General features: G+C 49.3%; 4 protein-coding genes across 4 annotated transcripts; 1 reads left to right on the plus strand and 3 right to left on the minus strand.

Annotated features, from left to right (window-relative positions):
- Window positions 1-2,628: 2,628 nt before the first annotated feature.
- On the minus strand, window positions 2,629-4,334 carry CMQ_5093 (fumarate reductase/succinate dehydrogenase; the record flags this gene model as incomplete). Its single annotated transcript, XM_014318838.1, has 5 exons — window positions 2,629-2,976; window positions 3,038-3,556; window positions 3,626-3,945; window positions 4,004-4,055; window positions 4,119-4,334. 5 exons carry the CDS (start codon window positions 4,332-4,334, stop codon window positions 2,629-2,631), a joined length of 1,455 nt encoding a protein of 484 aa, XP_014174313.1.
- Window positions 4,335-6,413: 2,079 nt separating this feature from the next.
- CMQ_5340 (amino acid permease) lies at window positions 6,414-8,168 on the minus strand (the record flags this gene model as incomplete). Its single annotated transcript, XM_014319085.1, has 3 exons — window positions 6,414-7,265; window positions 7,316-7,981; window positions 8,043-8,168. The coding sequence occupies 3 exons, from the start codon at window positions 8,166-8,168 to the stop codon at window positions 6,414-6,416; spliced, it is 1,644 nt and encodes a 547-aa protein (XP_014174560.1).
- A 774-nt stretch (window positions 8,169-8,942) lies between these two features.
- On the minus strand, window positions 8,943-10,374 carry CMQ_5298 (uncharacterized protein; the record flags this gene model as incomplete). The annotated part of the gene is made up of 4 exons (XM_014319043.1): window positions 8,943-9,516; window positions 9,878-9,954; window positions 10,025-10,129; window positions 10,204-10,374. 4 exons carry the CDS (start codon window positions 10,372-10,374, stop codon window positions 8,943-8,945), a joined length of 927 nt encoding a protein of 308 aa, XP_014174518.1.
- Window positions 10,375-11,590: 1,216 nt separating this feature from the next.
- Window positions 11,591-12,428, plus strand: CMQ_5364 (gcn5-related n-acetyltransferase; the record flags this gene model as incomplete). The annotated part of the gene is made up of 2 exons (XM_014319109.1): window positions 11,591-11,999; window positions 12,142-12,428. 2 exons carry the CDS (start codon window positions 11,591-11,593, stop codon window positions 12,426-12,428), a joined length of 696 nt encoding a protein of 231 aa, XP_014174584.1.
- Between the last annotated feature and the right edge of the window lie 981 nt (window positions 12,429-13,409).

Consider the following 13,409-nt stretch of genomic DNA (forward strand, 5'->3'; position numbering starts at 1 on the left):
ATTTAAGCAAAAAATAAAAGTATTAGAGGTAACGATTAAAAGCCTACAGCCTTAGAAAAGGAAGGCTGTGGTTATAAACTTAAATTTAAAATTCGCTATAATTAAGGATATACAGAATAGCTAGGCCGCTGTAGGAAAAGAAGTAATTAAAGTAGGCGATAGCTCTAAAGAAGAGCTTTTAGATAATATATAATTTGCATGATTTGGTTAGGTATTTTAATTGGTATAATTGTTTTTGTTTTTGTATTTTTTTTGATGCTATTAAATTATCACGATTTTTAGGTGGCCTAAATGGGGGGGTGGCCTAAATCCCTATGGTCCCACTTATACATTGTCGGAGTCGTTGTTAAAGAGCTTAGACGTAGCTATTGTAAACTTAGGCGGAAAGTTCGTTGGAAAGGGGAGGGTGACCTGGCTAGAATTTAGCTATGCGAAAAATAAATTCAGTTTATAAAAATAATTCTACTGTAGTCGCGTCGGTGGTTTAGTGGTAAAATCTGTCGTTGCCATCGACAGGCCCCGGGTTCGATTCCCGGCCGACGCATTTTTGACATTTTAATCGGACCTAACCGGTCGGTGGGTCTACTCCTATAGTGTTCACGATCTTTGTGAGACTGAGACTATGCCCCACATTTCATCCAGCGATCTTTTTGATCCTGACAAATCTCAACAAAAATCCTATGGTGTGGAATGCCGTATAGCATGGCACCTTTCCGTTACTAGCGAGCATTATAGAACTTGTGCCTTACCGTTGGTCACGAACAATTTCGCACCGCTATTCCAGAAAGCTTACGAGAGGGGGTCCGAGTCTAATTTTTGCGTGAAACAAGCGGCGTGTGGGTCTGAGAATGCTAGGCCGTTGCCTAGGCATTAGGAACCACTACGAGACAAACCCGCAGAAGCATATGGACTATTCCGATTACAACGTTGTACTGCATTGCGCTGTCCCTAACACATTTCAAGAGCAGCTCGAATGGGGCAACCAATCACAGATGAACAACTAACCACCTGCATATAATATTTCAAATCCCCTCTTTTCATCATTCTTGCGCATCCCCTGATTGTTGTTCCGTTTCTCAGCTTTGATATGAGCACAAGCCCACCCCTTTCCTAAATCTTCTGTCTGGCCTGAAATAAAAGTCGGAAAGCTATGACTAGCTGTGTGATCAGCTTTGCCGTTCCCCCAAAGCATCTAGACCGTGGTAAACCCAAGCGTGTGGATGAAACAGGCCTATTTTGGCCTCTCGAGAAGCACAATGTCGTCCTTCACGACCTGAAACCAGAGCTTCTCGGAAACAAAACGCCCATACCGATGTCAAGCCAGCTCGAAAATCGAGGATTTGCTGTATTCAAACACAAAAGTCAAACGCTGGGCCCGTTTGATCAGCAGCTGAAATGGAACTCTTCGTACTTGGAGGTGAGGCCCTCTGAGATAGATCTGATCAGCTATAGCTAACTATCTACTCTGTAAACACCAGGAAACAGCACAGTGAGCTAGCTATGCATGAATCCAGACTGGTTAAGAATAGTGCTTACCTCTGCATAGAGCTATGAAAGAGCAACTAGGAGCCGATGATATATTTGTCTGGAATTCAGTCACCCGATCCTTCATGCCGAAAGCGGAGACGCCACCAGGAAGGAAGCCATTGCAAGCCAAGGCGATTTTCTATGTTAATGGATTGCAATTCGTGGGGTCAGTACGCCCGTTTTCACCCTGTGCACATGTTGATCAAGACGTTCCCAATTCCCGCCGTATCTGCAAAAAAGCTGCTTCATGTGAGAATGCGTTTGCAAAGTATTCTCGTATACAACAGATTAACGTCTGGAGGCCTTTGACTGGGCCGGTAGTATACAGGCCACTCGCAGTCTGTGACGGATCAACGGTGAAGAGAACATCTTTCGCCCTCACAACGTGCACATCCGAGGCTCGGGTTTCCGTTCATTACGATGGTAAGAGCAACTACTTCTACTCCGGCACTGTCTGAGGCTAACCACCCATTACTAAACCCGGGTTGCTTGCAGCATCTCAAAAATGGCATTACATCAAGCGCCAAGAAGTCGACGAATGCATCGTTCTCAAAAACTATGACTCGTGCGTTCTCCCTGGACAGGCAGAATGTACTCCTCACACTTGTGTTGAGGCCATGTGCGGTGTTGATGGGCCTGAGACTACACGCGAGAGCATTGAAGTTCGGCTGGTGGTTTGCTACCTTTAGTGCCAAATGGCAATTTTAGTCTCGCTGTTTAATATTGCAGGCATGCTTGAAGCCCACTTTCAGAGTTGTAACCGTACAACTTAAAATGCTTGGTCAGCAACCGTGCGGTCCCAGAAGAATGGAAACGTGGGTCATCGGCGAGAGGACAGCAGTGATCGTCCAGGCCATCGATAGGGTCGCGAAGACGCGATGGACATACCATTTAGATGGCGTCTGTGCGCATTAGTGCTTGAAATCAGGTGGAAGGCATGCGACTATGACGTTTGCTGCATGCTTGTTTAAAAGTCATCTAAGTTTTATATTCAACTACAAATATGCCTAACGGTGTATGATCTACTTTGGCGAAGAACCACGTGAGTCCGCAAGCGCGAAAAAGGGGTTATCGATGCTCGTCCCGAGCAAGAAAAAAGGCTCACAGGCTGGCGACAACGAGCGGAACAAGGTACTCCTTGTTGTAAGCCCACATGTACGTGGAGAGCTGGTTGGAAAATGCACCGCCTGTCCAGTAAGTTGAGCGGTAACCCTGCAGGGAATACTGCTGCTGAATGAAGCAGGCCTTGAGATTCTTAGCGGATGTGCGCATATCCATGGCTCCATAGTCAGACCAAGCCTGGATGGTCAGGTTAGTACCATTGGTGGCCGGAATGGTGCCAGCAGCAGCCATCATTTGCAGTGCCTCGTTGGCCAGATTCTGTGCATCCTCCACCGAGAATCCAACCCAACCGGCGGCAATCACCTGCCAGAGATCCTCGCCAATGTACTGGGTTTGGTGAGTCTTGTCGATGCGGCAATACGTAAGGATCAGAGACACTTTAGCTTACCTCAAGATAGTCGACAAAGGGAGGCTCGGGATAGGAAAAGGCATTGCCTTTAGCAGCACTAGCTGGCAGGTTGTAAACGAGGCCATTGGTCGGAAGGGAAAAATGTGACACTATGCCGGCGTGTACGACACTCCATGTGGCATTGTCAAACACTGCTGATTCCTTTGTGTCTAGGTTGAAAGGAGCGGTGTTATCGGTCGTGGGCTCTATAGCCATGACGAGGCGCTTTACCTTGATCACGGCGACCTTACCAGTGACAAAGTTCTTTACCGCCAACTGGACACCGCCTTTGTCGGCGAGACGGGAAGACGAGACCACAGTGGTGTTGACCATGACAGAGTCGCCCAGGATTGAGGCGATGGTATTGTAAATGTCTTGGTTGCGGCCAGATGTTGGGACATACTGGACATCATAACCCAGGAAGACAGCTGCTGTCTGAGGATCAAAAGTCTGCATCACATACAGCGCCAGCGCATCCAGCATGTCGGCCAAGCCGGCACCAATACCGGCCCAGATAAGCTATAATATCAGAATTAGATTATCAGAACAGCATCAATGTAATAAACAGGACAAGACAGCCAAGCTCACCAACATTGTTGTGTTCAGCTCATACTTGATAGCAAAATCTCTGAAGGACATCAGCAAGTCCTCCGGGATGTCCTCGGGAGCAGGCCAGTTTGCGTAGGATGGCAGGTAGTAATCGGAGTAGTTGTTGGCCACATCGTAGTATTTCTGGAGGGCGACCAGCTCGGTGGTAAAATTAGCGGCATCATACGCTATAGTCTCGCCGGTGCTGAAATCCACGTAGGAAGAAGTCGTCGTCAAGAAGGTCGGCGTAGTGATGTTGATGCCGAGGCGCTCAAAGAAAGCTTCCGTGCCAGTGTAATTGGTGTACGTAGCAACGTCATCTTCCGTTGTTGTCAGCAGAAGCCCAAAAAGTAGAGCTACGAAGGAAGAGAAACACACAGTCGTAGTTGACATTTGTTGACGGATTGGTCCAGCCGTTGACCCTGCCACCCTTAGGGATTGAAGATCGTTAGAGCTGTGCGCATGTAGAAATATACTGAATGTGTGGGCTCACCAAGTGGTCCTCCTTCTCGAGTACGATAACGGACAGTCCAGCGTCATACAGGTTTGATGCCGCATTGGCACCAGCGTCACCACCCCCGACGACAACAATATCAACCGTCTTGACGGTTGCGTTGGGGTACATCTGCGTGAGGTTGGGCGTACATACTGCATTGCCACCCGCAGCCGCCAAAAGCACGTCTGCAAGCACATTCTTCGGATGGCCCATTCTGAACCGATTATGGAACGGAGACTAATTGGGGCCAGACAAAACAGCGAGAAAAGAATGGAGCGCGAGCTAAATGTGAACAGGCCGCATGGACCGGAAGTTAATAACACCAATGGGATAACCTGGAAAGGTATGGAGTACGTTGCCACGTTTTGTGCTGCTTTGCATCGGGGATGTGACAGGTTTTTATCATTACTGCATGCCGCTCCCAAAACGTGGTCTGGCCGATCCGATGCTTCCTTTGGGGGCCGGCTAAGAAACTACAGGCCCAGCTGCTATCAGAGGCAATGGTCTGTATAGTTTTTCTCACAGAGTAGCGAATCCGATGTCCTGTCGACACTTACGTGGCACCTCCGCTGTGCAAAGGGGGCGAGTCAAATAGTCGCTACCAGGAGCCCTTATTCTTATCGATGGTGTAGCTCGAGAGAATTATCCGGAGAGGTGCTCCGTAGTCGAAGCAGCAATTATCGTGATATGTTGGCAGGAAGCGGTGCTAACGAATACATTGTATGCAGCCGTGGGTGGTGCGGAATATCTGCTACCCTGTCACATTCATATGGATCATTGTACGCGTACACAGTAAGATACAAGGGCACGGAGAACGCCATTGTCGCACATGAGATTTCCCTAATTTGTGGGAATTCAAGGTTTACGGAGTACATGGGGCAAGAAAAATCAGGAAGACAATACTTTATAACAGACTACTGATTGATGCTTTGCATCATTTATGAGTTTCGAGCGATACAATCCCCAGCAACTACTCCGTGCATAGTAAAACTGAAAGGCGACATATCTTTTAGTCTTGTACAATTAAACGATGCTAGTACGTTCAAAGAAGCTTCTTTCTGGATTTGCCCCGGACTCAAGTGTCGTAATGCGTCTAGGCCTGGGCTTCCCCAGATACCGACATGCAAGGTTACAAACGTTTGACTGGTAAGGATCTTTGCTCCGTCACGTCACTTTGGCAGGCCGGCCAGTACGCGCTGATACTCTAATTTAACAGACATGTTACAACCCTGAGAGACTGTATTTCTGCTTGTCACGTTCACCCCTGGAACCTGTCACCGTAAGAAACCGTAGACATTGTGCCCGTACAATATTGGTCCTTGGATTTGGTTCAGATCATCGTGGGCCGATCTTGTAATTTCAATCCGGGTGTCTGAAAATCACAATTGCTAGTCACAAGCAGGCCGTAGAAGGAAATGGTCGTCATGATTTCGCAACTTGCATAATGTTGTCTACAGATGATGAAGCCTTTCGGATGAACGTAGTCGATCTATATGTGATTAACAGCCATGAGAACTCCGTGATTTTGGAGGAGTTGTTTATGCCTTGTCCGTTAGTGGAACTCTTTTATTCGGGTTTCTTGATATATATTCTGTAGGCCTAATACGCTCCTAGACTTTTTAATAATGGGCGTACGGTCTGTTCGACCGCAATTGTTTGTTTAGACCTCGTCGCGACGATGCCTACAACGGTTGATAGAAAGCGGTGTATATTACCATTGCCTACTACGTCGGCTATCACCTTATTTGATGGTCCACAACCGACGAAGATTCGGGATTGAAGGTTGCCTAAACAAGCCGAGCCCCGTTTTAAGAGACAGTAAGTTGTTGCCAGTCCACAGAAAAGACCAAAGCGAGCTCAAGACACAAAAGAAGAGAAAAATGTACTCCGACGTACATTAACACTCCACGAACCAAATTATGATGACAGCGTCCAAACCTCCCAGTCTAAAGGGATTTCAACGAGGAATGCAGCCCTATTCACCGTAACGGAGGTACTGGACTCAGCCCATTCCACCATGCCTTTGCATACACGTGTCATACTCACCTGTTCATGCAGCACTTGTTGGTATATCAAAAGCCAAACAGCTGTAATGCAGCCACCTAGATAGACCTGAGGAGCGGGTAAGACTTGTCCCCTGCCTCCTCCGTCGCATGCCCTTAGGGAGGCGTGTTAGTTCTTGGGGAAACCCCCCTTGAATGGCGACGTTAAAACGTATAAATAAATAAATAAATATCAAAGGCCAAAACAGTCTGATTAGATATCCCTCAGATGGCACAACCCAGCCTTCAGCTACTGTGTTCGCCTAGCACTATTCAAGGCTATTTCAGCCTCCACAATCGGGCCATTAAACTCTTTCCTGGCCCACACGAAATAGTACACCAAGCTGAAGAGGACCAGGCCGCCCGTCACCACGACACTGTAGTTCATCGTCTGGGGTGTAGGGTTCATCATTGGCGGCCAAAAGCTGAAAAATCCGACAACGATGAGATAGCAGATGGCAAACACGTTGTTGGCAACTCCAAAGACACCCGGAACGCGAAAGGGGCCCCAGACGAGCTTGGCGCCAGTAGTATTAGCCAGGGCCGGCATATCAGTACTGTCGGGCATGACAAAGCCGGTGGTGGTTCGACGGTAGAGCAACAGGACGGCAGCAATAAGATAGGAGCTGTACAGACACGAAATTGAAACACTGGTGATGTTCTGGAAGGCAATGTACGATCCAATATTGATGAGCGACAGCAAGACGGCGATGACGGTGGTGATACCAACGGCCCAGACGGGCACGCTTGTACGTTGGTCGACACGGGACAGGACGCGCCAATAAGGCATTCCACGATCACGGGAGAAGGACCAGAAGACGCGCGACGTCGAGGCGAGCATGCCGACGGTGGCACAGGTAGCCAGGATGAGAATGATGGCTGACATGACGGAAGCCCCAGCAGTCGAGCCAGTAGCCTGCTGGAAGATGTACATGAAGGGATAGCCGAGCAAGCCAGGACCGGAGCTGACAGCATCGTCAAAGTTGCCCATACAGAAGACCATGGCGATGAGCATGGCGAAGCCGGCAGAACCGTTGATGACGAGACTGAGGAGAATCGACCGGGGCACGACAACGCCGGGATTGACCGTCTCCTCAGACATCTGGCTAGTCAGAGACGGAGGCCAAGGGAAAACAATGAGTGGGGACTTACATGAAAAGCGGCGTCGGTACCGACAAAAGCAAAGGCGTTGCCCATCATGCCGACCAGAAAGGACAGACCAGTTGTTGCGAACTCACCGTTGTTGACAAAGGTGGTGAAGACACTATGGGCGCTGTCGTGGGGACCGAGGACGACGAGCGGGATGAGGATGGCAAAGAATCCGACAACATGGAGGATCAAGATGAGGCCCTCAAACTTGGGCAGTGTCGAACTGACGAGGACGTTGATGAAGACGGCAAAGAGGAAGACGGCCCAAAAGAGCAAGGTTCCCTGCCACAAGGCCGGCTCAAAGGTGACATTGTTGAGCGAGGCGAGAGCGAGAATCATGTCACCGGTCAGCAGGGCGCTCGAGGCCACCGAAGCCTGCCAGCCACCCACGGTAAGCATGCCGGTCATGTAGCTGAGGAACTTTGCGCAGGAGCGAGGCGCCATCATGGCCACCCAGTGGTACTGTCCGCCAGACGTGGGCGCCATAGACACGAGCTCGCACATAGTGCTGAAGACGCTAAAGTTTCCGACCCATACGACGATAAAGCTGTAGATCACGCCTGCTGTGCCTCCATTGTTTAGCCCCTGGGAAAACAGCACGGTGACGGCCTCCCAGGTGATGAGAATGGTGCAGCTGAAGCCGAGGATGGACATAAAACCAAATGTACGCTGTGATCTGCGTCAGCTGACGAGCAACGGGCTTCCACAACGGCAATTGCTTGGCACGTACCCTGAGGACCTGCTTCTTTCCAAGCCGTGCGAGTTCGTTCTTGTCGTAGAAGTCAGACGTTGCCCGGCTGTTGGAGACCGGCTCCCCAGCCATGGCAAACGCCTCGGACTCGAAGCCTTTCGACATGTTGCCCAACTAGTAACTTAGAACTCACGGCCGGTCAACCAATGGACATGGACAAGAAATCAAAGGATATGAGGGAATTCCGGAAGGATTGACAACGCGAAGGGACGGCACGACAATGGACAGGCTTTGAGGCTGGGGACGCTTAGATAAAGGTCGGGAGAAAGAAGAAGGAAAAGAAAGGAGTGGGAGGGGGGATAAAACCGACAAAATGTGCCTAGACATACAGCCAAAATTACGGAGTGCATAAGTACAGCAACTTGCAGCTCGGCAGGGAAATAGGCTGACTGAAACTGCCATTGATCCGTAACATGGCTCCACGTCAAAGGTGTGTGTGGACTTGGACAATGCATTGGCAGAGGTGGACGTAAGACTGGTCTTCCAAACGACAGCGACTCAGTCTCCTTGTTTTTACATAAATGATTAGTCTCTCGAGTGCTTCCCATCTCCATCCATCTCTCGGCCGAACGACGCTATGAGTATGATAATAGCTAGGACCTCCCCCGTAAGCCGGCCGGCCCCACTATTTCTGGTGGTAACCCGTTGTAAGTGGAACCGATTAGTAAAATAAACTCGCCGAGCTAAGCGACTTGCTGCTGTGGGAGTAGTCCGTCACAGGTACTAATACAAAGGCCATTATAGCTGCCTGTTTGAGAACACGCGACAGTACTTACGACAATGAAGCCGGCAATCACGTGGAAAATTTTCGTATTATGTACAGGGTGAACTAATGCACAACCGAAGGCAATAAGCCGTCGAGGGTCTCATTCGCCAGTCTCACTTCATTTCCGCGCTTTGGACAGTTCCTTCGGCATGATGAGCACTTTGCGTATCCACTTGCCAAGTTTGATGAATCAAAATCGTCTGACTCTCCTGGCTCTCCTGGCTTTGTGTGTCCCAAGTTGGGTTCGCAGCGGCCTGGCCCTTCTTCTTTCCTGCTGTGACTGTCGAAAATGTCACCATCTCGTGTACCTCACTGACGTCCTGCGGCCACACCACCGTTGACGGCTCGTTGTGACTGCCCTGGGATCGCATCACAGAGTCACGTGTGCTTTTTTTCGCCGACCTCATTGCGCTATTGCTGGTAGTCAGGTCATAGCCGTACCTGTACCCACTACTGCCTCCGTTCGACCGTCCTTGGCGCCGCAGGTCATCGACGCGGACCTGGCCGGATTCGAGGATGTCTAGGAGGAATTTGAAATTGGGCAGGCAGACGGAAAACACCGCCAGACACTGCACGACAAGTATTGCGATGGTGGCTTCCCATAGGGCGAACGTGAGGTCGTCTGACAAGTTGAACGCCCGATTGGAGAATTTGATCTGCAGGGCGATCGCCGGCACCAGCCTTCGCCTGTCAGTAAAATTTCGATTAAGGATCAACGACAAAGTAGAAAAAATGAAAAAGCAGATGTCGGACGTACAAAACACGGCCACTGTACACGCCTATCACCAGGAATTTGTTCGACCACGACGTCTGCAGCTGGCTTATGCTCCAACACATCAAGGCTACCATTGCACAATCAGTAAAGAGGTTCGTCACGGAGAAGTATGTGTAGAATCCGACTCGGTCGATGCATTGTGAAGCCGGCACCGTGACCTAGGGCGCAGGAAGTTGGCATTGGAAGAAGACCACAAGCAGCGCTATGAAAGTCCAGATTCCAGAGACCACTTCGCAAGCGTAGACAAGCGGAAACAAGTCTTCCTTTGTTAACATCCGCAGGCCGGTGGCAAAGGCCATCTTGCAGCTACCGATGGTGAGCACAAACAACACATCAGCCGCGTATTGACTCTGTATTGCGTCAGCACATGCTAGGGACGAGCAAAGTGTGGGGATATCATGGAATCTGTCAGTGACTTACTTTAAAGTAGGACTCTCGATCTCCAGGGCTCAGAGAAATAAGGTGCTTGCCCAACCCACGCTCGCAGGCCGCATATACGGCAATGGACTGGCCGACAGAAAGCAACTGTAGAATTCGTGAGTGTCGGGAAAATCAAAAAAACAGACACATGTCATTCCCGCCAGGAAAATTGCACTTACTGTTCCAAGAATCGCCAATATGTCGTCGGCCTTCAAGGCCTTGATGATGTAAATCTTAGCACCCGAACGTACCGAGCACGCGAGGATATTGAGGGTGAGTAGAAACAAGGCGAGGACCTGGATCAGCGCCGATTTGTCGTCGTCGGTGATGACCTTTCGCGAAGAAGTCATAATGACGACCTCTCCTGCGCGAATATGGTATATTGGCGAGAGGTTTGATCACGCGCGGCAAATCAAGATAGAAACATCGACAAAGAGTGCGTTACTTGAAATAGACAGTCAGGTCGGACGCGGCTGGGAAACACGCTTATCTAACAAATAAGAGACTAACCGCGGCATGGCAGATAACCATGTACAGAGGGCTGGATGCGGAATGTTTGGAATGTGTTGGAACGACAACCTACGAGACTCTTCGAAGACACTGAAACCAGCCGAAAGCCTTGCTGTTCCGGTGGAGCATACAGCCTCCACAGGCAACGTGCGAAGGGTGACTTCGGTCAAGGATGAGAGATTAATATCTCGCCACTATGACCTGCGTTATTGGGGAGGCACTTGTATGCGGAGGTTACACGTAAGCGTGCTATGTACTTGTACATGGCCTGGATGACCAGCTTCATCTATTATTGGCCTAGCCGTTGGCTAAACCGTTTGGAGACTCCCCCACCAGTACTTCAGCTTCCTAATCTGGAGCCTGCTCTGCATTATTGCTACTCGGCATGAACTCGGTCTCCCCCAAAGGCAGGAACATGTTGGTTTCACATTCGGCTTTACCCTCCCGAGGGCCACTGTAAAGGATCGTTTCCGATAGATCCGTGACGTTCTAGACTCGATCCAAAAAATTCATTACGACTCTGTGAAAATGTCTGTTTCTAATTGAATTTGCATCACTTTACCGAAATCTCGACGCACGATATGTAAAATAAGCGCAGAGAAAGATGGGAGAACAAGAAAAAAAAAGCACTGGTGGCCAGGGGGAAGAGGGGCAAAGTAGGTAAGAATCAGCAGCTCTGTGGCCTGTGCAATATTCATGTACAGGGATATAGCGCCGGCTCGGCTGCTGATTATCAGCCGTCGACTTTCAGGGCAGCAATACTGCGCTAAACAGCCCTGCAAAATAGAGGGGCTCTAACCATCTATTATATCGCTTGGATCATTGCAAAAATACGGAAACAGCAGAGATCATTGTAAAGTCTAGCGCGTACGGAGTAGATAGCGACACATATGTACGGAGTACATGCACATGTAACTCGCAAAAAGAAAATACGATCTTTCGTCTTACTATATTACGCAGGTCTGCGCCCTAAACAGACGGGAAACTGCAAAATCTAACAGCCTAGTCTCCGTTCCTCCCGAGCAGCCGCCCCTGAAATTCTGGGCACCCGGAACTATGCCGTTTCAATTACTCGATGTGGACATACCTGCCGACTTCGGCGAAGTCATTAAGTGCCAGTGGACAGCTTACGAGAATCCTTTCCAGAGATTTTTCCGCCTCTACTGCCCGATTCTTGGAAACGGGCCCAATGCCCGAGCCGAGTCCATCAAGGAGTCGACCGAACGCCAGCTCGCCTGGCACCACTCTGAGCCTGAGGGCCATTGGATAAAGGTCGTCGACAGCTCCGGGAAGATTGCTGGTGCATCACTGTGGAAGATCTTTGCGACAAGCCCCCCCGAAAACGGCGATTCGGGCGAGGAAGAAGCCGATTGGCATCCGGAAGGAGAAGCCAGAGAATATGCAACAAAGGTCCTGGAGGCATTCGATGCGCCCAGACGCACTATGGCTAAGAGGCCGCATGTTTGTACGTACAGGACTTTTGCCTAGTCTACCGGTTACTTTTTTTTTTTTTTATTGTTGTTACGACATTATCAAGTACCGTCTCACTAACCATCGGCGCTAAGTTCTCAATATACTCTTTACCCACCCTGACTACAGACGCCAAGGTGTGGCAGACCTGATGATGAACTGGGGGCGGCAGAAGGCAGATGAGATGGGCGTGGAGATGTGGGTCGATGCTGGAAAGCTCGGCGTGCCTGTCTACGAGAAGCACGGATTTATGGTGGTGCACACTACTCGTGTGCAGTTGGCCAAGATCGACCCTGGCGAGACGTGGAAGAAAATGGACCGGGAGCTGCAGCCGTTGCAGCATTGGACTATGTGGCGCCCTCCATTTGGTGACTACAAGGAGGGCAAAGTCGTAAAGCCCGAGGAGGTTCCAGAGAAGCTATAGAAGCTGAAAGCGGATGTTTCGTTCTCTTACTTTGTGCGGTCGCAAGTCTGCTGGTTCTCTGTTTTGCATTCTTGAATTGGCACTCCCTATCGTATTTTCCGCCTCAGGTAGTACTCAACCGCACATTTGCATTATCTTCAAAGGAGATCTTTATAAGTAGCGGCCGTTCCACAAAGTTAGGAAGGTGTCGTATGATTGCGTAGTTGCTTAAATCCCCAATAAACTGCGAAATCAGATGTCTATAACCAAAAGTCGACAAGGACATCCACCGAGGTAAGTGACTTATTAGGTTCCATACACAACAGTAGCGTAGAGGCATTCGCTCTTTTAGATCACAGGTTCGCTTTTGGTACGTAGTTGACACTTTGCTTGCCGCCAAACAGAGATCTGTTACATCGTGAATATGGCGTCTAGCTTATCCTAGACTCATTTCACTCTTTGTGACTAAAAGCTAAGCAGCAGCCCAGTGTGGTGCAACAGAGGAGCCAGTTCAAAAAACGGCAATTTGTGAGTCGGTCGATAATTTTCTGCCACGATTTGAACTGCGCAGCAACGTTGACACAGCCAATATGAACCATTCCTTCATATGCATCATTGGGGAATCATACATCCAATCAGCCATTTCGTATTTCAGCCCAAATATGTCTCTGCAATGCGTCTTCATGTCCTCGGCACGGCGATACAGCCAGCATCTATTGATATTTCGAATCTAACTCAGCTTGATGATATCTCTTCCCATCTCAAGCCACGCCACAAAACCGCATAGACGCGCATCTATTGACAACAAAACATCGTACTCTTAAGATGTGCAAAATCTAAAGTTAGCAGAGTTTGTGGACGATAGCATCCCCTATTTTCCATACTGTCGCATACAGGAAGATTTAGCAAAGAACTTGTCATATCTCGATTCTGCCTATAGTTATCAAAAGAATTGCCGTCGGTGCTCAATTGTTTCTTCCAGCAGGAAAAAAACAGATAGAT

This window comes from Grosmannia clavigera (assembly GCF_000143105.1).
Source record: "Grosmannia clavigera kw1407 unplaced genomic scaffold GCSC_132, whole genome shotgun sequence".
NCBI classification, from domain to species: Eukaryota; Fungi; Ascomycota; class Sordariomycetes; order Ophiostomatales; family Ophiostomataceae; genus Leptographium; species Leptographium clavigerum.